The sequence below is a fragment of the Lemur catta genome, chromosome 9, assembly GCF_020740605.2.
Source record: "Lemur catta isolate mLemCat1 chromosome 9, mLemCat1.pri, whole genome shotgun sequence".
NCBI lineage: Eukaryota > Metazoa > Chordata > Mammalia > Primates > Lemuridae > Lemur > Lemur catta.
Window position 1 is genome coordinate 22,386,253 of NC_059136.1, and position 22,471 is coordinate 22,408,723.

Here is a 22,471-nt window from a genome sequence, read left to right on the forward strand (position 1 = left end):
GACTCCGTAGCGCCAGCCCCACGTCGGCAAGCCCAGCAACCCGAGCCACCGCTCCGGGGATCACCGCAGCTTCAGTCACGCATCGTTTGAGGAACCGTGTTAGAAGACGGCCAAGAAACACCACTGGGCTTACGACGCAGCGAAAAACTGTCCGATGTGGCACACGGTACCCTCCGCTACAGAAAACACACATTCCAAAGTCTCCGGCGCCCACGCGAGCGCAGATCCGGTGCTGGGTGGACCGCAGTCGCTACTCACACCGTTCAGACCTGCAGCAGAGCCGCCACCGTCCGGACGCCTCTCACAGCTTAAAAACGCTCCTTACATCCCATTTCCTAAATATTCTTCCACCCTTTCTCCTCACACCCCCAACGGGCTGCAAATGAAGCTGAAGCATTTCAGGCTTAAAATACACAATTCAGATGGCTATAAGGAACAGCTCTGCCCACGTAACAATCGGGTCTCCTAACAAAGCCCAAAACTCATCTCCAAAAATCTGCCGAATGGTTTCGCTTGACCACGATATCCCTCCTCTTCTCGGAGTGGGGCACGAAACAAAAACGGGTTCAGGTGTGGTCGCACGATCTTAAAGCAAGGCTAACAATCCGCCTGCTCCTTACTTTCCAACAATAACATGCAAAACAGCGATGCATTCCTTCCCCTATGGAGTTCTGCCACGTGCCGGGGACGCGGGACCCAGGATGCGGGACCAGGGGCCGCGGGGCGCGCGGGGACGGGGCGAGCGGGATCAGAGGCCAGGGGCGAGGGGGACTAGGGTGTGTGGGACCGGGAGGCCCGGGGCCGCGGGGGCCAGGAGCTAGGGGACGCGAGGCCCAGGGCGACCCCGGGAAGCTGCGCCGCCTGGAAGGCCGCGCCACCGAGGGCCAGGTCCCAGCCGTTCGTGGGGCCCTGTCCCGCCCCGCCGCCGCCCTGACCGGCCCACGTTCCGAGGGCGGCCTGGACCCCACGGAGGCTGCAGGGCGGGAGCAGGAGCAGCGACGTTGCTCACCTGGGTCCGCGGCAGCGGCGGCGGCTCGGGGGTCCCGGGCGGGCCCTGGGAGTTTCCTGCCCGAGTGAGTCACTCGGGCGGGCCGGGAATGCGCCAGGAAACACTCGGCCTCCTCCCCTTCCTCCCAGGGCGGGGGCTCTCCCGGCTCGGCCTCTTCCTCCTGGCGCTCCTCCCTCCGGGCCGCGGCCCTGTCCGCTCCCTCCTCCCGGCGGGGCGTCTCCCGCCCCTTCCTCGCCGCCCGGAGCCGCGGCCGCGCACGGTCGGCGGGAAGGAGTCGTCCGGCCGCCCTGGCCTCGCCCGCCGCCCGCCGCCGAAGGTGTTCGCCCAGGCGGAGAGCCCCGAGGGTCACCTGCCGGCCCAGACGACCTCAGTCTGCGCGGGACGGGGGCGAAGCAGGTGTGGGGTCCTCCCGCGGGAGCCGCCCGGCTCACGGCGCAGAGGGAACGGGGGTCCCCCCCAGTCCCGCGGCTCCGCGGGGCAGGGCGCGCCGGGCGCGGGCGCCAGGGAGGAAACTCGCACACCTGCGCTCGGCGGGCGGGCGCGGGGTAGGCAGCCCGGGGCAGGTGCGGCAGGTTCGCGCCGTCGGAGCCTACTGGGAGAAAATGACCCCGACGCGGCGCAGCAGTGATCACATCTCTACGACCCCCACCTGCCCTCTGAGCCATGGGCACGTGAGTGCGCAGACTTGTGGGAATGGCTGGCAGAAGAAAACCTGATTAGAACTAGTCCCAAAAAACAATCTTGAGAGAGGCCGGGTAACACACCTCATATGGAAACGCTGAATGGAGTGAGCTTGTCACAAGCATGCTTTGAAAAATTGCCCTAAACTACCCAAGCCAACCCCCCGTACCTCACTCCCTCTTCACTCCCGACCCGGGTTCTTACAGAAAACAATAATGATGAGCAATAGGTATTCTAGTATAGCCTCTAGATTTTGAAAACCACAAGAGGGTCAATTACCCCCGGCTGTGCTCTGGATAAGGCGAAAAGGTAACAGCAAATGAATCCTGGTCAGCGGATTGAGACGATCTACCAGCTGACTCAATATTCAGAGATCACTTTCTCTGGAATCTCCTGGAGGTTCCTCACACTCCTACACAAAACAGGAGTTTTGAATAACATTCTGGTTCCCAGCCCACACATTTTCAATCGGTAGATTGCTGCTTTTCTTTGCCCAGGGCTCAGTTAAATTCTAAAGATTTTTTACACTATAGGTGAAATGATAGAACACAAATTCAAGGTGTATTGTGATAATTTTAAAATATTGTAATCCCTAGAGCAATGAATTAAAAAAGTATAGCTAAAAAAAATTCAAGAGGAGATAAAGTAGAATACTCAAATATACTTAATCCAGAGGAAAGCAGGAAAGAGGGAACAAAAAGCACATAAGACAAACAGAAACAAAGAGCAAGCTGTTAGACTTAAATCTAACCCTATTAGTAGTTAAATTAAATGTAAATGGACTAAATACAGAATCCATTTACTAAATGTAAATGTACACTATATGTAAATGAATTAAAACACAGAAATTATCACATTGGATAGAAACAAGACCCAAATACATGCTGTTTAAAAAGGACTTAATTTAAATATAAGGACACAGACTGAAATTAAAAAGATGCAAAATGATTTATACACAAACTAATCATCAGAAAGTTGGGGTGACTATATTAATATCAAAGTAGACTTCAAGTCAAGGAGCACCACCAGCAATAAAAAAGGACATTTAATAAAGATAAATGAGCTAATTCATTAAGAAAAAATAAATTTTAGGGCCGGGCGCGGTGGCTCACGCCTGTAATCCTAGCCCTCTGGGAGGCCCAGGCGGGTGGATCGCTCGAGGTCAGGAGTTCGAGACCAGCCTGAGCGAGACCCCGTCTCTACTAAAAATAGAAATAAAAATTATCTGGACAACTAAAAATATATATAGAAAAATTAGCCGGGCATGGTGGCGCATGCCTGTAGTCCCAGCTACTCGGGAGGCTGAGGCAGGAGGATTGCCTGAGCCCAGGAGTCTGAGGTTGCTGTGAGCAAGGTTGAAGCCACGGCACTCTAGCCCGGGCAACAGAGTGAGACTCTGCCTCAAAAAAAAAAAAACAATAATAAAATAAAACTATTATAGCAGTATACTACATTAGTCTTTAATTTATAAATTAGGCACAGTATGAGAGTAACAACAATTATAACAGTATAATAAAAGTTATATTTTGCTTTCCATAGTTTCAGTTACCCGAGGTTTGGAAATAGGTGAGTACAGTCCAGTAGTTATTTAGAAACAACCATTTAAAGCCGCTGGAAATGGGCGTAAGGGCAAACAACCATCAAAGAAACATCTGTAGAAATGGGAGCACTGTAGAGCAATGGAACAGAGTAGCAAACAATAAGTACACATATGGTCAACTGATTTTCAGTTAAGATGCTAAAGGAATTCCATGGTGATATAATAACTACATAACATTGTGGGAAAAAACTGAACCTTGACCCCTTACCCCACACCATACACAAAAATTAACTGGATGTGGATCATAGACCTTAATTTGAAAGCTAAATATACATAGTTTCTAGAAGAAAACGTAAGAGAATAATTTCATAACCTTGGGGTAGAGGTAGGCAAAGATTTCCTGGAACAGAAAAGGTACTAACCAAAAGGGTTAGAAAAAAATGATTAATTGACTTGATCAAAATTTTAAAACTTTTCATCAAAAGATAATGTTAAGAGAGTAAAAACCCAAGCCACAGACAATATTGCAAGACAATATTGTAATACATAAAACTGACAAAGGACTTGTATCCAGAATATATAAAGAACCCCTACAAATAAAAAAATGACAACCTAAGAAAAATAGGGCAAAAGATTTTAACCAACACATCAGAAAGAAATCACTTTGGAAGTCTTTTATAAAATCAAACATATATATATCCTATGACAAAGTAATTCTACTCCTAAGTATTTAATAGAAATAAAAATTAATATTTGCACAAAAACTTGTACATAAATATTCTTACTAGCTTATTCATAATAGCAAAAAGCTAGAAACAACCCAAAGTGCAGAAATAGGAAAATGGATAAACAAATAGCATTCATATAATGGAATATTACTCAGCAATAGAAAGGAAAGAACAAACCCCAGTGAGATACCACCTCACACCCATCAGGATGGCTACTGTCAAAAAACCAGAAAAGAACAAATGTTGGTAAGGATGTGAAGAAATTGAAACCTTGTTGCCCTGTTGGTGGGAATATAGAATGGTGCCACTGTGGAAAACAGTATGATGTTTCCTAAAAAAATAAATAATTGAATTACCATGTGATGCAGCAATTCCAATTCTTGGGTATATACCCAGAAGAATTGAAATCAGTGTCCTGAAGAGGTATTTGTATACCCACATTCATAGTAACAGCATTCATGGTAGCTAAAATGTGGAAGCAACCCAAGCGTCCATTGACAGATGAAGGGATAAACAAAAGGAAGTATATCCATACAATGTAATATTATTCAGTCTTTAAAAGGAAGGAAACTCTGTCACATGCTACCACATGGATGAACCTTGAGGACACTACGCTAAATGAAATGAGCCAGTCACAAGACAAACACTATGATTCCACTCATACGAGGTACCTAAATAGTTAAATTCATAGAGACAGAAAGAAAGAACAGTGGTTGCCAGGGGCTGGGTAGGGGGAAATGGGGGAGTGTTTAATGGGTATAGAATTTCAGTTTTGCAAGATGAAAAGGGTTCTGGATGATGATTAAGCACAATGTGAATGTGCTTAACACTGCTACACTGTACACATAAAAATGGTTGATAGCAAATTTTATGTTATGTGTATTTTACCACAATTAAAAATAAAATGTTAAATATTCAAAAAGAACTTTTGGGCCAGGCGAGGTAGCTCATGTCTATAATTCCAGCATTTTGGGAGGCTGAGGCAGGAGGATCAATTGAGGCCAGCAGTTCATGAGACCAGCCTGGGCAATATAGTCAGACTCCATCTCTACAGAAAATTAAAGAATTAGCCAGGCATGGTGGTGCACATCTGTAGTCCTAGCTACTGGGGAGGCTGAGGTGGGAGGATCTCTTGAGCCCAGGAGTTCAAGGCTGCAGTGAGCTATGATTGTGCCACTACATTCCAGCCTGGGTGACAAAGCGAGATCCTGTCTCTTAAAAACAAAAACAAAAACTTTTTAAAAAAGGAAAGAACAACTGATATAAGTAGTATCACAAAATAGATAAACTTCAAAATTACTATGTAATTTCCAGACACACAAAATAACATACTATACAATTCCATGTTTTCATCTAGGAGTTTTATGAGTTTAGCTCTTACATTTAGATCATTGATCTGTGTTAATTGTTTATGTGGCATGAGTTAGGGGGTCTAACTTCATTCTTTACATGTAAATATCCAGTTGTTCCAGCACTACTTGTTGACCATTTCTTTGACCATTGAATGACCTTAGCACCTTGTTGGAAACCAATTGGCCATAATATATGGGTATATTTCTGGACTCTCAATTTTATTCCATTGGTCTATATGTCTGTCATTATGCCAGTATCACAATGTTTTGATTCTGTAGCTTTGTAGTAAGTTTTGAAATCAGGATATGTGAGTCTTGCAATTTTATTCTTTTTCAAAATTGTTTTGGCTATTTGGAACCCCTTGCAATTATATATAAATTTGAAGATAAACTTTTCCATTTCCACAAAAAGGCCACTGGAATTTTGATAGGGATCTCTATTGAATCTATAGATTGCTTTGAGGAATATTACCATCTTAACAATATTTTCTTCCAATCTATGAATGTGAGATTTCTTTACATTTACTTAGATTTAATTTCTTTTAGCAATGTTTCATACCTTTCAATGTACAAATCTTGCACCTCCTTGATTAAATTTATTCTTAAATTTTTAGTTTTTTGGATGCTATTTCAAATGTTCTCTTATTTTTCAAATTGTTCATTGCTAGTGTATGGAAATACAACTGATTTTTATGTGTTGATCTAGTACCCTGAAACTTTGGTGAATTCATTTTATTAAACTCTGGTAGTTTTTGTGGGTTTCTTTGTGGAATCTTTGGGATTTTCTGTATATAAGATCATGTCATCTGTTAATATAGTTTTACTTCCTCCTTTCCTTTTCAGATGCCTTTTATTTCTTTTTCTTGCCTAATTGCTCTTGATGGAACTTACAGTATAATGTGAGTAGAAGTGGTAGAAGTGGGTATTCTTACCTTCTTCTTGACCTTAGAGAAAATGCTTTTAGTCTTTTACAATTGAGTATAATGTTTGGTGTGTGTTTTTCATAAATGACCTTTATTATGTCAAGAAAATTCCCTTCTATTTGTTTTGTTGAGTGTTTTTATTGTGAAAGGGTGTTGAATTTTGTCAAATGCTTTTTCTGTGCCAGTGGATATGATTCTGGGGTTTTTATCATTCATTCTATTCATGTGTTGAACTTCACTGGTTTTTCTTATGTTAAACCACTCTTCCATTTTTTTGATAAATCCCACTTGGTCATGGCATAAAATCCTTTTAATATTTTGTTAGATTTGGTTTGCTAGTATTAATATTTTGTTGAGGATTGTTGCATTTATATTCCTAAGTGATATTGGACTGCAGTTTTCTTTTAATGTGATCTTTTTGTCTGGCTTTGGCATCTCGGCAATGCTGACCTCATAGAATAAGTTAGGAAGTGTTTTCTCTTCTTTGTCTAGTAAGTTCAATGCCTTACTTCCTCAGGATCATTTCCTGTTAATTTCTTCTGGCCATACTTTCTTTTTTCTTTGCATGCTTCATAATTTTTCATTGAAAATGGAACATTTTGAATATTGTAATGTGGTAATATGAAAGTCAGATTCTTCCCCCTCATCAGGGTTAGTTTCCGTTGCTTGCCTGTAGCTGTTTGTTTAGTGACTATGTTTGCAAAGTCTGTATTCTTTGTCATGTATGGTCTTTGAAGTCTATATTTCTTTAGCTCGTGTTTGGCTAGTGTTTTTGACAAAGATTTTCTTACATGAAGAGAGGGAAAAAGAGAGGCAGAGGAGGAGGAGGAGGCTGGAGGAAGAGGGAGGAGGAGTGAAGAAAGGAGGAGGAGGAGAAGGAGAGGGAAGAGGAGAGGAAAACAAAGAAAAACCTCTCCCAGTCTTTTCAGAATGGCTCTGTGCTGCGGTGCTCCTTCAACACTTAGGCTGTTTACAACTCTGCCTTAGCCTTTACTTCCTCCTTGCACTGAGCCTAGAGATCAGCCAGAAGTGAAAGTTTAAAGTCTTCCCATGTCATTTCTAAATATGTTTGCATGTTCGTGACTTTCTAAATTCCCCAGCATACACAAGTGTTTTTGAATGCTCAAATTTCCTCAAGAAATTCTCCCTAGCTTTTCCTCCCAGGCTTTCAGTACTCTATTATATGCCTCAACCATAATCTTTTGTCCCATGTAGCTGTGGGTTACTTTGTTTTGTTTTGCCTTACAATGCTTTTGAGGAATTCCCATTGCTTTTCTGCCCTGGTGAAGTGGTGGGGGGTTCTAGGTTCAGCCAAACAAAGGCAAGCACCTTGCATAGTCCTTTAGGTGTACCCTGACAAGTTAAAACAGAAAAATGTAATTCTTTGTGCATAAAGTGTGCTCTGCTCCCTCTGGAGCCAGGGACCAGGGTCCTGCACTGGGAATGTGGGCTCCTGTCTTCAAGCCCAGTGCCAAGCCGGGGAGGGAGGGGGACAAAGGCAAATAAAAGTGCACAAAGCTTTTCCACAGTTTTGAAGTTGCCTTTTTCTTGATTTGGTTGTGCTTGATTGCAGTAAATCTTGGATGATTACAGAGCTCTGAGAAAGTTGATTGTGACCGTTTTTGATTGACTTTTTCATGTTTTTGTGACAGGCAGGCCCTTGGAGATCCCTATTCCATTTTTGCGCTGAGAATCAGTTTTGAAAACAATACCAATCCAAACCAAAACAAAGGGTAAAGTGTGGTGCTGATCATTTCTCTCTTGCTCTTACTGTAGTAGAAACTGTTAGTGGTCCACCAACATCTGCTTCCCCTTCTTCCTTGTTAGTGGATGCATTACCACCACCACCACCAACTTTGCCTTTTTAGCTAGGTACACGTTTCTCTACAATCAGGTGTAGATACAAAATTCCTGCCAATGGGATCTAAGCAGAAATGGAGTGTTCAGCTTCTGGAAGGTGTCTTTATTTTTTTTATTTTTTATTTTTTGAGACAGAGTCTCGCTTTGTTGCCCGGGCTAGAATGAGTGCTGTGGCGTCAGCCTAGCTCACAGCAACCTCAAACTCCTGGGCTTAAGCGATCCTATTGCCTCAGCCTCCCGAGTAGCTGGGACTACAGGCATGCACCACCATGCCCTGCTAATTTTTTTTTTATATATATATATTTTAGTTGGCCAGATAATTTCTTTCTATTTTTAGTAGAGACGGGGTCTCGCTCTTGCTCAGGCTGGTCTGGAAGTTGTCTTTAAAGGAGATGTCAGTCTCCAGCATTTCCTTTTTCCTGTGGCTGGAATGCAGATGTTAAAGCAACTCTCATGAAACTTGGAATGACAGCTTTGTGCTAAGGAAAGGGGGCCACAAAGTTAGAAGCCTAGGACCTTGTCCCTGGAACCTGAGCTGAACTAATTCCAGACTTTATTTTTTTACACGAGAGAGAAACTTCTACCTTCTTTATGGCCTTCGTATTTTGGGGTTTTTATCATTGCAGCTGATCCTAATCTTGATACATTCCTCATTTGGCACAGGAGAAAGTCCCCACACCTTAGCCTGAATGTAGCAGGAATGTTTTAAGTTATAGGTTATTTCACTTCAGTGTATTTTCTAACTTATTGGTATATTTCTATTACTGGTATATAAGAAAGCATTCTAACTAGTTTTACAGCATTATCTTTTGTTCTTTTGAGGGGGTGGTCATTCTAGGAAGACAATTATATTATCTTCAAATAATTATAACTTAGTCTTATTTCCAGCATCAATACTTTTTAACACCTTATTGTATTAACCAAGAGGACCCTTAATTCCTTCTTAGCTGATCCCCTGCCCCCACTTCCACAGTAATAGGATCTCAGCAGCTGTGTTTGTATAATGTGGTCTCATATTTCTTGCTACATTTTATTAAACCTGGGGTGGACACCTGACCCAAGTTTACTGAATGTGCAAACCTTGGTTGGGAGTTTAGAATTGGAACTTTCTCAGTCATGGAACAGTCTCCTGTCTGCAGGGCCTGTGTTTCATTTGGAGCGGGGCTGTATGGACTCTAACCAAAACCCCAACTGCACCGCTCCTCAGGACCCCACCTGGACATCTCACTCCTGCCCTGGGGCTTCCCTGTCAACAAAGAGGCACCACAGCCTTTGGAACTCACACATGGACAGTGTGGATGTGCAGAGGACATCACATCCCCTGAGGCCAACCTTTGACTACTGTGAGAGGGAGCTGGCAGGTAAATTCTTGTCTTCCTGACACAGTCCACATGGTTTCTTGGGCACCTCTGAGAGACAGGCCGGGCGCACTCAGCTGTGGCCAGCTCGCTGGCGCACCCCACACCTGCTGGCCCTTCACTGACTCTTTTCTGACTCCTGCTACTGGCACCGCGCTCCCTCAGAGTGGAAGCATATGCATCTTTGTCTCCGGTTGTGTTTCTGGGGAACCCAGGCCAAGACAGGAACCAAGAGCTAGTCATGCATTTGGGAGCTATGAGCAATCATCCTCCGGCCACCACAGGAAAAGTGCAGCAGAGAAAGATATTCTCCTAAGAAAAAAAATAAAGCTAATAAGCTTGGAGAAGTAGAAACCAGAGACAGAGCGAGAGAGAGCATTCCGTGTGTATGAAACACTCGTCCATTTCTGGATTCAAAATCTGACATTCCTGCCCTTGGAATTATAGGAGGATTTTCCTTGACAATAAATTATCCTTTCTTAACTTAAGGGTAGCTCCAACTGTTGTGGAGGCTTTGTAATGTGTTGAGTTGGCTAAGCTGACCTACGTTTACCAGAATTGTCTTTCCTGTATGTTCTCAAGAGAGACTTGGTGTTGCATCTACTTTTTCTCTCCTGAGGTCGGTAGTCAAGGAATGAATGATTACTCAAAACTATGACATAGTGTTTAGAGAGAAGAGGAGAGACTAAAACTTAAAGGAGAAAATAGCCTCCTCGGCTAAGTTCCTCCCCGTATTTATTTCCAAGGACATGTGCAAAGGGTCAGGGCCCTTTGTTAATTTCTTTAACAACTTTCATACAGGTCAGCTGAAAACAGCTTTGCACTCAGCAAACAAACAACTTTGGGCAGGCATTTTCACCTGACCCTCACGTTCTTTCCATCCATCCATCCTTTCTTTCCATACAGGTCAGCTGTTTTCAGGTGACCTTTGCACTCAGCAAACAAGCAGCTCGGGCAGGCGTTTTCACCTGACCCTTCATTCACCTTGCTCACATTCTTTCCAGCCATCGTTTCTTCTAGGCCCAGCCCCTACAACTTAGGGGGAGTAGGGAAACAGCAGCTGTCTTGTAGCTCGCACATGTTGCTGTGTATCTCGTGGTTCACTTTGTTAACACAAGACAGTGGCCAGGCCTGCAACACCGCCTTCCTCTGGATCCTCTGACTCCTGCATCAGGCGTGTGACTTAGCTTCATGAAGAAAGGCCCCAGCTTTTGTAGCACATCCACACCACCAAGGTCAGAAGCAGCAAGAACTAGATGGGGCCTGGTCCATCCGCATGGGGTTCCGGCACGTAATTGCAGATGCCAGCTTGTTCTTTCTCTTTCTCAACTGCCTGTTCTGTGGCCACTGAGCTTCAGCATCAGATGCAGACAATAAATGGCCCTGTGGAGAATGATTAATCAGTTTACACTATTAAATGTGTAAGATCAAATCCGTGTAGCAGAATCCCCATGAGTCCATGATTATCTACATATACAGGATATTTATCTATCTATCTAGATATATATTTTAGTGGTTCTGCTTCTTGCTTCTTGGACTGAACCTTGACTGATAGAGAATTTGGTCCAGAAGGGGGTGCTTCTGTAGCAAAACCTAGAATGTGGGCGTGGCTTTGCCACTGGGGCATGAGGAGAGTGAGTGTTGCTGACACTTGAAGTGTCTTGAACACACTATTCACAGTTTTGGGCTTTGCAGAAGAGGGCTTAGAAGAAAGTGAGAAAAATGTTATCAGAAATAGAAGGAAGAAGATCCTTGTTAAGTAACAGCAGAAAGTTTAGCAATGCTGTTGCCTGCAATTTACCTGGAAAGGACAAATTATACCTAATGAACTAACTGATCTAGCTAATGAGATTTTTTTAAGCAAAGTATTAAAGATGCTGCCCGGTTTTTTCTTGCTGATTATAGTAAGATGTGAGAGGAGAAGCAATAATCTGAGAGAACGATTTAATGGTTTAAATAAAAAGGAGACAGAATTAATGGTTTTGAAATTTCTCAGCCTAAGTGGCGAATGATGCTAAAATAAAAAATGACTGTCGAGCAAAGATCAAATACATGGCACTGCCAAGAAAACATGGTCTAAAGATGGAGCTCAAGATGTGACTATAGAATCTTTTCTTAAGACATCATAAAAATAAAAAATTGTGCCTCAGAGTATCATTCAGTGACACAAAAGGCTCTGTAAATAGATTAAGAATGTGTCTCACAGATCCTCTCAAACAATAGGGTCTTTAGGAAACTCAGGAAGGTTGCTACTCAGGAGGAATCCAAGGCAGAGAGGGGTTTATGTCACAGAAATTTATGGTTATGGTTTTGTCTAACAGAGTGAACCTGAAAAGATTCACAGGAGACCCACAGAGTTTTTAATAGTATTATGTCACCAGAAAAACTGCTGGCTTGGACTGAAAGAAACAGATCTTACGACTGAGGAAAGGCTTTTGGACTTCCAGGAGTCTATTGTCAGGAAGAGGCAGAGAAAACAATTCTGCTGAAAATGTGAAACCTTTTAGGAAAAGGGAAAGATGACTGAATGCAGAACCAAGACACCAGAGGGCAGGACTAGGAGCTATGGAGAGTCATTCAGACCTCGCTGAGGAACGTCAGCATTCATTCAGCGGGATTACCACCTCACATTCCACCTCTCCACCACCTTTGAACAGGAATGTCTGTAGTAATTATCCCATGCTTGTCCCACCATTGCCTATCAGCGTGTGGGGGAGATCACTTGTCTCTCTAGTGTCACATATGTTCAGATTTGAAGGCAATGAGCGAGGAGTTGTATTTAAGGAACTATGCTGAGATGCCCCATCAGCACCTGAACTTGGTCTGGATGGTGCTGTTCTGAACTCTGAACTGATGCTGCAATGGGATGACTTTTGGGAGTCCTGGAAAGGGAGTGCCTGTACTTTGATGTTTCAAGTAACATGAATGATTGGGAGGCCAGAGGGCAGACTGTGGTAGCCTCTAAGGGGTACCCATTCCATATGTAAGCCCTTCTCCTTGAATGTGGGCTGGATTTAGAGATTCACTTACAAATAGAATACATAGCAGAAGTGAGAGGATGTCATTCCAGTAAAAGGCTGTAAAGAGACCATGGCTTACATCTTGGGTCTCTCAGCCAGCGCTCTGAGGGAGGCTGGCTCCCGTGCTGTGAGCAGCCCTGTGGAGAGGCCCGCATGGTGAGGAACTGATGTCTCTGGACAACTGCCAGCGAGGACCTGAGTCTGGGAAGCAGATTCTCTTTCGAGCGCTGGAATCACTGCAGCCCTGATGGACACTTTGCTTTTTTTTTTTCTTTTTTTTGAGACAGAGTCTCACTCTGTCGCCTGGGCTAGAGTGCAGTGGCATCATCATAGCTCACTGCAACCTCAAACTCCTACCTCAGCCTCCCAAGTAGCTGGGAACACAGGCAAACCACTATGCCTGGCTAATTTTTTCTATTTTTTTTAGAAAGGGGTGGGGGATGTCTCGCTCTTGCTCAGGCTGGCCTCAGGCGATCCTCCTGCCTCAACCTCCCAAAGTGCTAAGATTATGGGCGTGACCCACCATGCCCGGCCCTGACTGACACTCTGATTAAGCCAGCAGCACCCAGTTAAGCTATACCCAAACCCCTGACTCAAAGAAACTGTGAGACAACAAGTGTTATTTAAAACACTAAGTTTGGGGTAATCTGTTGTGTAGCAATGGATACTACTGTTGATTTCTGTTACTTGCAGCCTAAAAGGTCATAACTGACACATTTAATGGTACCCAAAGCCCTCTACAATTTAATGCAATCAATCTTTCCAACTTTCTTTCCCACCACTCTTCATGAACTCTCCATGAGACCCAGACTGTGCTCAAGCACATTCACTGTTTCACTTTTATACTAGCCATTCCCAAAGCAGATGACCTTGCCCTCCTGAGCCTAGTTCAGTTATCGATAGCCACTCAAAGCTTTTTTGATCAGCTCTTCTGACTTGATCCCTTTCTCCTCTGACACTTAGAAGCCCTTGTCTTTTTATTCCACAGGACAGTGGTTGTCCAACTGTGACCCCTGGACCGGCAGAAACAGCACCATCTGAGAGCTGCAAATTCTTGGCCTCCACCCCAGACCTATTAGGTCAGAAATTTTGGGGGTGGAGACCAGCAACCTGTGTTTTAACAAGACCTCCAGGTGGTTCTGGTGCTCACTCACATTGGAGAACCATGACATTTGGATATTAAATCAAGGCTGTCTTTTCATAAATAAATGTCAGATCTCCTTATCTAAATTATGACCTCTTAGAGGGCAGAAACCATGACATGTTCCTTTGTATGTCACGGCACACTGAGTGCTTTGCATGTCTAAGGTATTTCCATGTTTGGAAATACTGCAAGAGGGGTCACACTCCTGCAAACTGCAAACTGGAGCCCTCCTGGCCTTTGGCATCCCTCAGAAGTCATTTAAAAAATATCTTTTATTACAGTGATAGCAAATATGGGTACAAGTCCCAATATTAGCCACACAATACCAGTGCCATGCAAGGCAATTTTTTTTTTTTTTTTTGAGACAGAGTCTCACTTTGTTGCCCAGGCTAGAGTGAATGCTGTGGCGTCAGCCTAGCTCACAGCAACCTCACACTCCTGGGCTTAAGCGATCCTACTGCCTCAGCCTCCCGAGTAGCTGGGACTACAGGCATGTGCCACCATGCCCGGCTAATTTTTTTTTGCTATATATATTTTTAGTTGGCCAGATAATTTCTTTCTATTTTTAGTAGAGACGGGGTCTCACTCAGGCTGGTCTCGAACTCCTGACCTCGAGCGATCCACCCGCCTCGGCCTCCCAGAGTGCTAGGATTACAGGCGTGAGCCACCGCGCCCGGCCAAATTTTTAAGTTTCATTTTAGTTTCACATCTCAGCTAAAATAAACAAGGGAAACAGAGGAAAGAGAGGGGTTCGGGTGATTAAATTGCCATTTAGGATGTATTCCAATGAACATGGAATTCCTACCTCTGTTGGTGAAAATGACAGGTGTGATTAATTTACTGAAGGTAGATATGTCCTTCATCAGAATTGTGTATTTGTTTATTATTTGGTCGTCCTCCTCACCACGGAGTGAGATCCTTGGGATCAGGCCTGTGTCTGACTTGGCCACCATGTTATGCTCAGTGTCTGGCATGAGGCAAGGTACACAGTAGGTGCTCAATACTTGTTGCGTGGGTGAGTACTTAGCACACTGAAACACAGGGGTTATCCATGTCATGAACCTACGTGTCTTCACATACATATTATATTTTAGCATATGAGACAAAGTGCAATTGTGCTGTTTTATTACAAATCTGGTCAGATTCTTTCCATTGAATTAGAATGCTATATTGAACTTTAGTTTGAAATGTTTTCTATTTAATACTAGTTTATAAAATGACTTTCTTCTTTAAAAGTCAAGTCTATTGAGGTATAATTTTGTCAGTACCACACTATGTTGATTACTGTAGCTTTACAGAAAGTCCTAAGATCAGGTAATGTAAATCTTCTAACATTGTTCCTATCTTTCAAGACTCCTTTGGTTATTCTAGGTCCTTTGTATATTCATTTTACAATCAGCATGTCAATTTCTACAAAATGCCTGTTGGAATTAACTTGAATTGGGCTGATTCTATAGACCAGCTAGGGAGAACTGATATCTTAACCATATTAATCTTCTAATTCATAAACAGAGTTTCTTTTTATTTTGGTCTTACTCTCTCTAAGCAATCTTTTATGGTTTTCAATGTAAAGGAATTATATATATTGCATTAAATGCATTCCTAGAAAATTGGTATTTTCCTTCTTTTTTTTTTTTTTGAGGTGGAATCTCACTCTGTTGCCCAGGCCAGATCATAGCTCACTGCAGCCTCAAACTCATGGGCTTAAGTGATCTTCTGGCCTTAGCTTTCCAAGTAGCTGGGATTACAAGCATGTGCCACCATGCCTGTCTTTATTTTATAAAACGTTTTTTGTAGAGATGGGGTCTCGCTATGATGCTTAGGGTAGTCCTGAACTCCTAGGCTTAAGCAATCCTCCTGCCTCAGCCTCCCAAAATGCTGGGATTACAGGCATGAACCATTGTGCCTGGCCGAAAACTTCAATGCCGTTATATGATATTGTTTCTTCCAACATATTATCAAAAATTCTAAACATAGAGGAAGGTTGAAAGAACTTTATAGTGGACACCCATGTACCCATCACCCCCATTCTAATAAATACTACTTTACTATACTGCTTAGTGACCTCAATTTTCTGATGGCTATAAGAAGAGTTAATTTTTGGTTTTGGTTTTTTTCTTGTATGGTTGGGAGTGATGACTTACAGGCTCCTTAAATGCCTGACTGGAAAAACGCTTCTGGTTAAAAAAAAAAAAACCTCATAAAAGTCCCAACAGAATAATAAGAAAAATTAAGTAAAAAAAGATCCAAGCCATTTCACACCTAAGATAGGGCACTGTACATCACAGCGTTAGCTTTTCCACACAAACGAGCTAAGAGCAGGTCTTACTTAGATTTAGCGTAAAAATACCTTTTTATTCAGAAAACTCAATCATTTGATGCATGTAGCTGATATGATGATGTCATGCCCAGATCCTTCTCCAAGAAGGAATTGTCACTCTCTCTCCTGAGAGTGCTGTCTGCAGAGAGCCTCACCTGCAGCTGCTTCTGGGGTTGTCTCCGCTGCAGAGGTCGTGCTCTTCCCAGCGACCCCCCACCAGTGACTGATCGAGGTGGGGTATAAAGGCATGGCTATCTTCCCCAACACAGGACAACCTGACAGGCCACTTCCACTAACCTGCACTGCAGACCTTTCCTCTCTGGCCAGTTGGGCTCCCTCTCCCTTCTGTCTACAGGGCAGTTTCACATCTAATTTCACCTCAGAAGCTGCTTCTCAAAGTAACCAATTGGTGACAGTTTGTAAAGTCTGCTCTTCCCCCAACGTAAACTTGCTAATCTTCACTGGAAAACTCTAAAGTCTCAAAAAAAGGGCAAATATAGATACAGAATAAAATCTTAGTTTAAGTGACAACAAATTCCAAATACTAATTTTCTGAAGTAAAAATATTTCCTTTCATAAATATTTACCTTCTGGCTGGGCATGGTGGCTCATGTCTATAATCTTAGCACTCTGGGAGGCCACAGCGGGAGGACTGCTTGAGGCCAGGAGCTTGAGACTAGCCTGCGCAAGAGCAAAGATCCTGTCTCTACAAAAAATAAAAAAATTAGCTAGACATAATGGCACATACCTGTAGTCCCAGCTACTCTGGAGGCTGAGGCAGGAGGTTGCAGCAAGCTATGATCACAACACTGTACCACTGCCCAGGTGACAAAGAAGACTTTGTCTCAAAAAAACAAAATAAAAACAACCCCCCCCAAACGTATCCTCTAATCCCAGGTTTAGAAACACTGGTAACTCAGTTTAGCAAGAGTGTGTTTTAGTATATCTGATGTGATGATTTTTTGTTAAGTATAAAGAACTTTACCAAAAAAGCCAGGCCACCTCTATTTAAATGATGGCCCCTTCATCACGACAGCCTTACAGGAGCAGACCACAAGCAACTTCACATACCTTACAGTTGCTGGGCTATGCAATGGTATTTTCTTGAGACCTGGAAGGAGCTGTTCATCCCCTGGAGTTTGAAGCCCTCCTCAGTGAATTTCTTCTGAGGCTCAGGAGTAAAGTCCAGAACTTGAGTAGGCTTGTCTCCAGGCTTTGCCTTCTGCATATGGGAAATGATGCTTCAAGATGGTCAAGATTATTTCTAAAAGGAAGGGTGTGCTGGTGCTTGGCTCTGAGGGCTATTTGGAGCTCAGTGGTTGCTTTTAAAAAAGAAATAATAGCAAATATAGTACTGAGTCCTAAGTATTAGAAACATGCTATGATGGTTAATTTTATGTGTCATTTGACTGGGCTAAGGGATGCCCAAATGAATCACGAAACATTATTTGGGGCCCTGGCTTTGAGAGTGTTTAGCATTTGAATTGTTGGATTGAACAAAGATCCCTCACCAATAAGGGTGAGCATCATCCAATCTGCTCAAGTCCTGGATAGAACAAAAAGGCAGAAAAAGGGCAGATCTGCTCTCTGTTTGGGTTGAGACATCCCTCTCTTCTCCTGCCCTCCAACACTGGTGCTCCTGGTTCTCGAGCACTTGAAGTCGGATTGGGACACCACTGGCTTCCCTGGTCCCCAGGTCTTTGGATTTGGACAAGAACTACACCACTGGCTGTCCCAGGCCTCCCTTGCGGATGGCAGATCATGGGCCTTCTTAGCCCATCACTGCATGAGCCAATACTTCATAGTAAATCTCTTCTTTATCTCTCTCTCTCTATCCCACTGGTTCCGTTTCTCTGGAGAATGCTGACTAATACACATGCTAAGAAGCATACCAAGAAAATGTGGAAAAATTAAACAGTAAGTATAATTTATTTGAGATATAACTGGTTAGCTCATAAAAATTGCTCAGAAATGCCAGACAACAGTATGTAGCAATAGTTGGCCCTAAGTGAGGTTGGCTTTTTACATTCATTGATATTGGCTGAAGCTATTTTCAATTTTGGAACTTCCCAGGCACATAAAAAAATATAAACACTTCTAGGATAGGCAAATCTAGGACAACTTTTAGGGAAGACAACATGTAACACTCAATATAAAAAACTTCTGTGACTGAAGTACAGCAGCAAAAGGAGTATAAAGGAATTTTAAGTGTTTTATTTTTAATACCAATAATTACATTTTCAAACATGATATAATTTATATTTAAAGGTATCAATACCATAAATCTGTATCTTACAGTAAGAAATGTAAGAGTAAATAGCCTATATATACTTGCATTATTTACACAATTTTACATACATAACCCTATACACTACCCAATAATTTTCAGAGAAAATATCTATAATCCATTTACCTAGGTTGTGGATAAGTTTTTAAAATGAACCAAAATAAAAAGATTCCCACTTTTCAGCTGCATATGGTGGAATGAGTGAAGATGAAGTCTGAGATATTTATTCTACTGAAGACATTCGACTTTGTTCCATGCCAGCCATGAGTGACAGTGCTAGAGATTCCACTGTGGGAAGAATAAAACTAAGGTTAAAAAATAAGGTCTAAATATTCTTAAAATGTTTAAATAAGGCTTTAGTAAATTCAAAATTCTATTTAAACATATGTTCTATTTTTAATTAAAAAACTGATTATTTTAAACATATAATAAAAATGACTACCTTCATTTCTTAAATATAAGTGGAAAAAACACAATTTATTCTATTTCAAATAATTTTAATTTTGAAAACAAAAAAATCTAGGCATTTCACTGAACAAATCAATCACACCTGTCCCATAAGTCATGAAATCAGGAGTCACTTCATAACAAAGTGCCACGTTCTAACCTATGAATGGAAACCTCTTGCATAATACCCAATGCAAAAATGGACAAATGCATTAATGACTCCCCTAACACTATTCTAACAGTATTTTTTAAATGTTCAGCTATGCTTAATAAGTGTATTACAATTTGAATATGCAGAAATGGGAGAGATTAACGGTATACCTTACCAAAAAAAGTCAGGCAAAAAGATACTACTTTGCTCTTTATTTCTGCAGATTACATGGCTGTCTTCTCCCCATGTCCCCCCAGACCTCTCTGCCTACTTCACACACTGAGTTCTGAACCGTCAGGTACACATTTCCTTGTGACAAGAGGCAGCCTTGGGAGTTTTAAAATTGCTAAAAATGGAAAACAGAAACAAACCTATCTTTTGAAAAGCAATAGTTACAAAAATTACATGATAGTAAAGTGTGACAGAAATCTATTCTGTCATCTGCCTTACTTAATATTAGTTTTAGAAATATACTGATGTAACCAATGGTATATTAGAAAGTAAGATCTTTAATTTTAGTGCTTTACATTTGATATTCACTCACCTCACTGTAATTCTGAAAAAGTAATTCAAAGCGTGGCACAACTGCTAAGGAACTTTTCAGTTTTGAAAATGGTGAGAAATTCTAATTCTTCTTCATGCAATCAGTAACAATGACACACAGACTAAGCTACAAGAAAATATACAAGTAGTAATATTCTAACATGATATACTCACAATGGGGAAAAGATCCTCTACAGACGGCTTTGTTTAAAATCGTTACAAGAAACATATGGCAGTTTTTAAAATCAGACTCCATTTTCTCTATAGATTCCATCCTAGGAAAAAAAGTAAATTCCAATTTAAGTAAGTGCACAGGAGGTTAGTATCAGGTTATTAAGTATGAAATGTCCAGTCCCCTTAAATACTAAGTTTGACAGTTGACATCTGTGACACTTCACTTTGACACTTCTTGTTTTATTTTTATTGTAAAGGTACATACTCATTCTTTCAAACGCACGTTTAGACTTGTGATTATCTTCCAAGTGTTTTCTTGGAAAAATTTTTGTACAACCATAGATAAGTCAAAAGTTATACACTTCCAAATATGAGTTCTGTCATCAATACAACACAGCTCAAAATATCAACAAAGAGTTTATAAAAGATGTGGCTAATGAACACACAGTACATTGATGGTTTTAAAAGTTCCATTCTGGTGATTTTAATCTTAAAAATGAGCCACGTGGATGACTTGAGACCAAGGTGTATAATGATAAACTAAAAACTGTAGTGGAAGCGAATCCATCTCAACCTACAAGGTTTGAGATTACTCTTCCAATAATATTAGACCATTTAAAACAAATCGACAAGGTAAAGAAGCTGGATAGATGGGTAGTACATAAACAAATATCAAAAGAAAAAGCTTCTCTTTCTTTGTTGTCATGACATAAAGGCAATCCATTTCTATACCATATTGTTACGTGTGATAAAAAATATTCTTTTTGACAATCACAAGTGTTCTGTACAATGACTGGATAAAGTGCTGAAACACAGTCCAAAACCAAATATCCATTGAAAAAAGCTAATGATGTCTGTTTTGTGGTCCAGCGCTGGTATTATCCACTACAGCTTTGTGAAACCTTGTCAATATTACAGTGGCCGTCTACTGTAACCAGTTGGACAAAATAATGAGGATGCTTGTGATTAAACAGCCGAGATTAGTCAACAGAGACAGGCCAATCCTCTTACAAGACAATGCTCATCCACGTGTCGCACAAACAATGCTACTCAAACAAAAAGCCCTAAAATTTGAAATTATTTAATAAAATTCCCTTTTTTTAAAGAAAAGGGAAATGTCAAACACATGCAAGACAGAACTTCATAGTAGGCTTCCACGGCCCAGCACCAAGTCTTCACCAGCACCCATGCCAGGTACCAGGCTTACACCTCCACAGCCCCACCCCAGTATTTAGAAACAAATTTGAGACGTCAGAGCATTTCAGTTATAAATATTTCATAAGTATAAATGTATACTTTAAATATAAAGGCTCCTTTCAAAACAAGCCACAATACCATTTACTTAAAAATAATGCTTTTTTAATGTCATCAAATAATCAATTGGTATTCAAGCAAATTTCACATTGCTTCCACAATTTTTCACTTTTCTGCCTTTGTTGTTTGCTGTGTTGTTTTTTTTTTTTGTTTTTTTTTTGAGACAGAGTCTTACTCTGTTGTCTGGGCTACAGTACCATGGCATCAGCCTAGCTCTCAGCAATCTCAGACTCCTGGGCTCAAGCAATCCTCCTGCCTCAGCCTCCCGAGTAGCTGGGACTACAGGTGTGTGCTACCACGGCCAGCTAATTTTTTCTATTTTTAGTTGTCCAGTTAATTTCTTTCTATTTTTAGTAGAGATGGGGTCTTGTTCTTGCTGAGGCTGGTCTCGAACTCCTGACCTCAAGTGATCCTCCTGCCTCGGCCTCCCAGAGTGCTAGGATTACAGGTGTGAGCCACCACGCCCGCCCCACTTTTCTGCTTTAAGTCTGAATCAGGATCAATGAACTTTCATAAACTACGGTGCTTGATATTCTTCTTAAGTCCCCTCACACCCTGCTTTTTCCTCACAATTTATTTGTAGAAGAAATTGAAAGAGTTCAATTTTAGCAAAGCATATGTGCAGTGTTATTTTTTCCTCCACTCCATAGTGACACAGAAAGCAAAATTATTTTACACGCTTTGAGACACCAACAACCACACAAGTAAGACTTCTACTTCCACCCTTACAATCATTTTTACCTACTGTCTTAGTTTGTTCATTTAGAGTATAGACAGAGGTTAAGACTTTGAATTACACTAGCACCATAATGAACTCTCACCTCTTCACCAATACGAACTAAGTACAAACTATCCTAACAGCCTGGTCAACCAGACATGTACTTTTATTCAGGAAAGTAACAGCAGAATTATCATTGCATTCATTTTATAACAGGACAGGGACAAAATATTGAACTGTACATTCGTTTTAACAGTAGAGGATGGTCCTTGCTGGAAGGAAGAGCTCCTGGGTCCTCAACTGTCCCTTGGCTTCAGGGCATTTGCCTTTCTATTAATATATGACACATGTGAATAACAAACACTCTAAGTTATACAATATCTTTTAGGGCTTATCCAAGATACAACTTTGGATTACAATCTAGCATGATGTTCAGAATTTGCTTTAAAATAATTCAGCAAATGTGAGTGGGGGTGGGTGGCAGACATGACACAGCTGGCCCTCACTGATACTGCTGAAGCAGGGTGATGGGTGCATAGGGTTTGCTATGCTGTTCTCCCCACTTCTGTAGATGCCTGAAGGTGTCCATAATAAAAATTTAACAAAACTTATACAACAAAACATGAATATAGTCTAAGAATATTTGTTTGTCCTAAGTAAAAGACCAGATTTTTATTATTATTTTACCTCTCATAAAAGAATTATGCAATTTTTTTTTGAGATGGAATCTTGCTATGTTGCCCAGGCTGGTCTCAAACTCCTGGCCTCAAGTGACACTCCTGCCTTAGCCTCCCAAGGACCTGGGACCACAAGTGGGCACCACTTTGCCGAGCTAAGAAATACATAAAACTTGATGCTGTCTAGTTTTAGTGAACAAAGTCAATTCTTCTTAAATATAGTGG

General features: G+C 41.7%; 2 protein-coding genes and 1 long non-coding RNA gene across 8 annotated transcripts in view; all 3 read right to left on the reverse strand.

The window, feature by feature from the left end:
• CYFIP1 (cytoplasmic FMR1 interacting protein 1) overlaps positions 1-1,150 on the reverse strand; it is an 86,455-nt gene extending 85,305 nt beyond the window's left edge. For both annotated transcript variants that reach the window (XM_045561088.1, XM_045561086.1), the window contains exon 1: positions 1,010-1,150. The gene's annotated coding sequence lies outside the window, so the exon portion shown is untranslated. The remainder of the gene's footprint in view (positions 1-1,009) is intronic.
• An 8,987-nt stretch (positions 1,151-10,137) lies between these two features.
• LOC123644825 lies at positions 10,138-17,334 on the reverse strand. The gene is made up of 2 exons (XR_006737291.1): positions 17,007-17,334; positions 10,138-10,834 (listed from the first exon to the last, which is right to left on the reverse strand). It is a non-coding gene; the product is annotated as an uncharacterized LOC123644825 (long non-coding RNA).
• Positions 17,335-17,795: 461 nt separating this feature from the next.
• TUBGCP5 (tubulin gamma complex associated protein 5) overlaps positions 17,796-22,471 on the reverse strand; it is a 37,917-nt gene continuing 33,241 nt past the window's right edge. For 2 of the 5 annotated variants that reach the window (XM_045561098.1, XM_045561097.1), the window contains exons 22-23: positions 19,538-19,638; positions 17,796-18,510 (exon numbers count right to left, since the gene is read on the reverse strand). In XM_045561098.1, coding sequence (XP_045417054.1) covers positions 18,446-18,510; positions 19,538-19,638 — 166 coding nt within the window. In that variant the 3' untranslated portion in view covers positions 17,796-18,445. Of the gene's footprint in view, positions 18,511-19,234; positions 19,639-22,471 lie in introns of those variants that run through there. The other 3 variants (XM_045561100.1, XM_045561099.1, XM_045561101.1) reach the window with 2 other exon arrangements.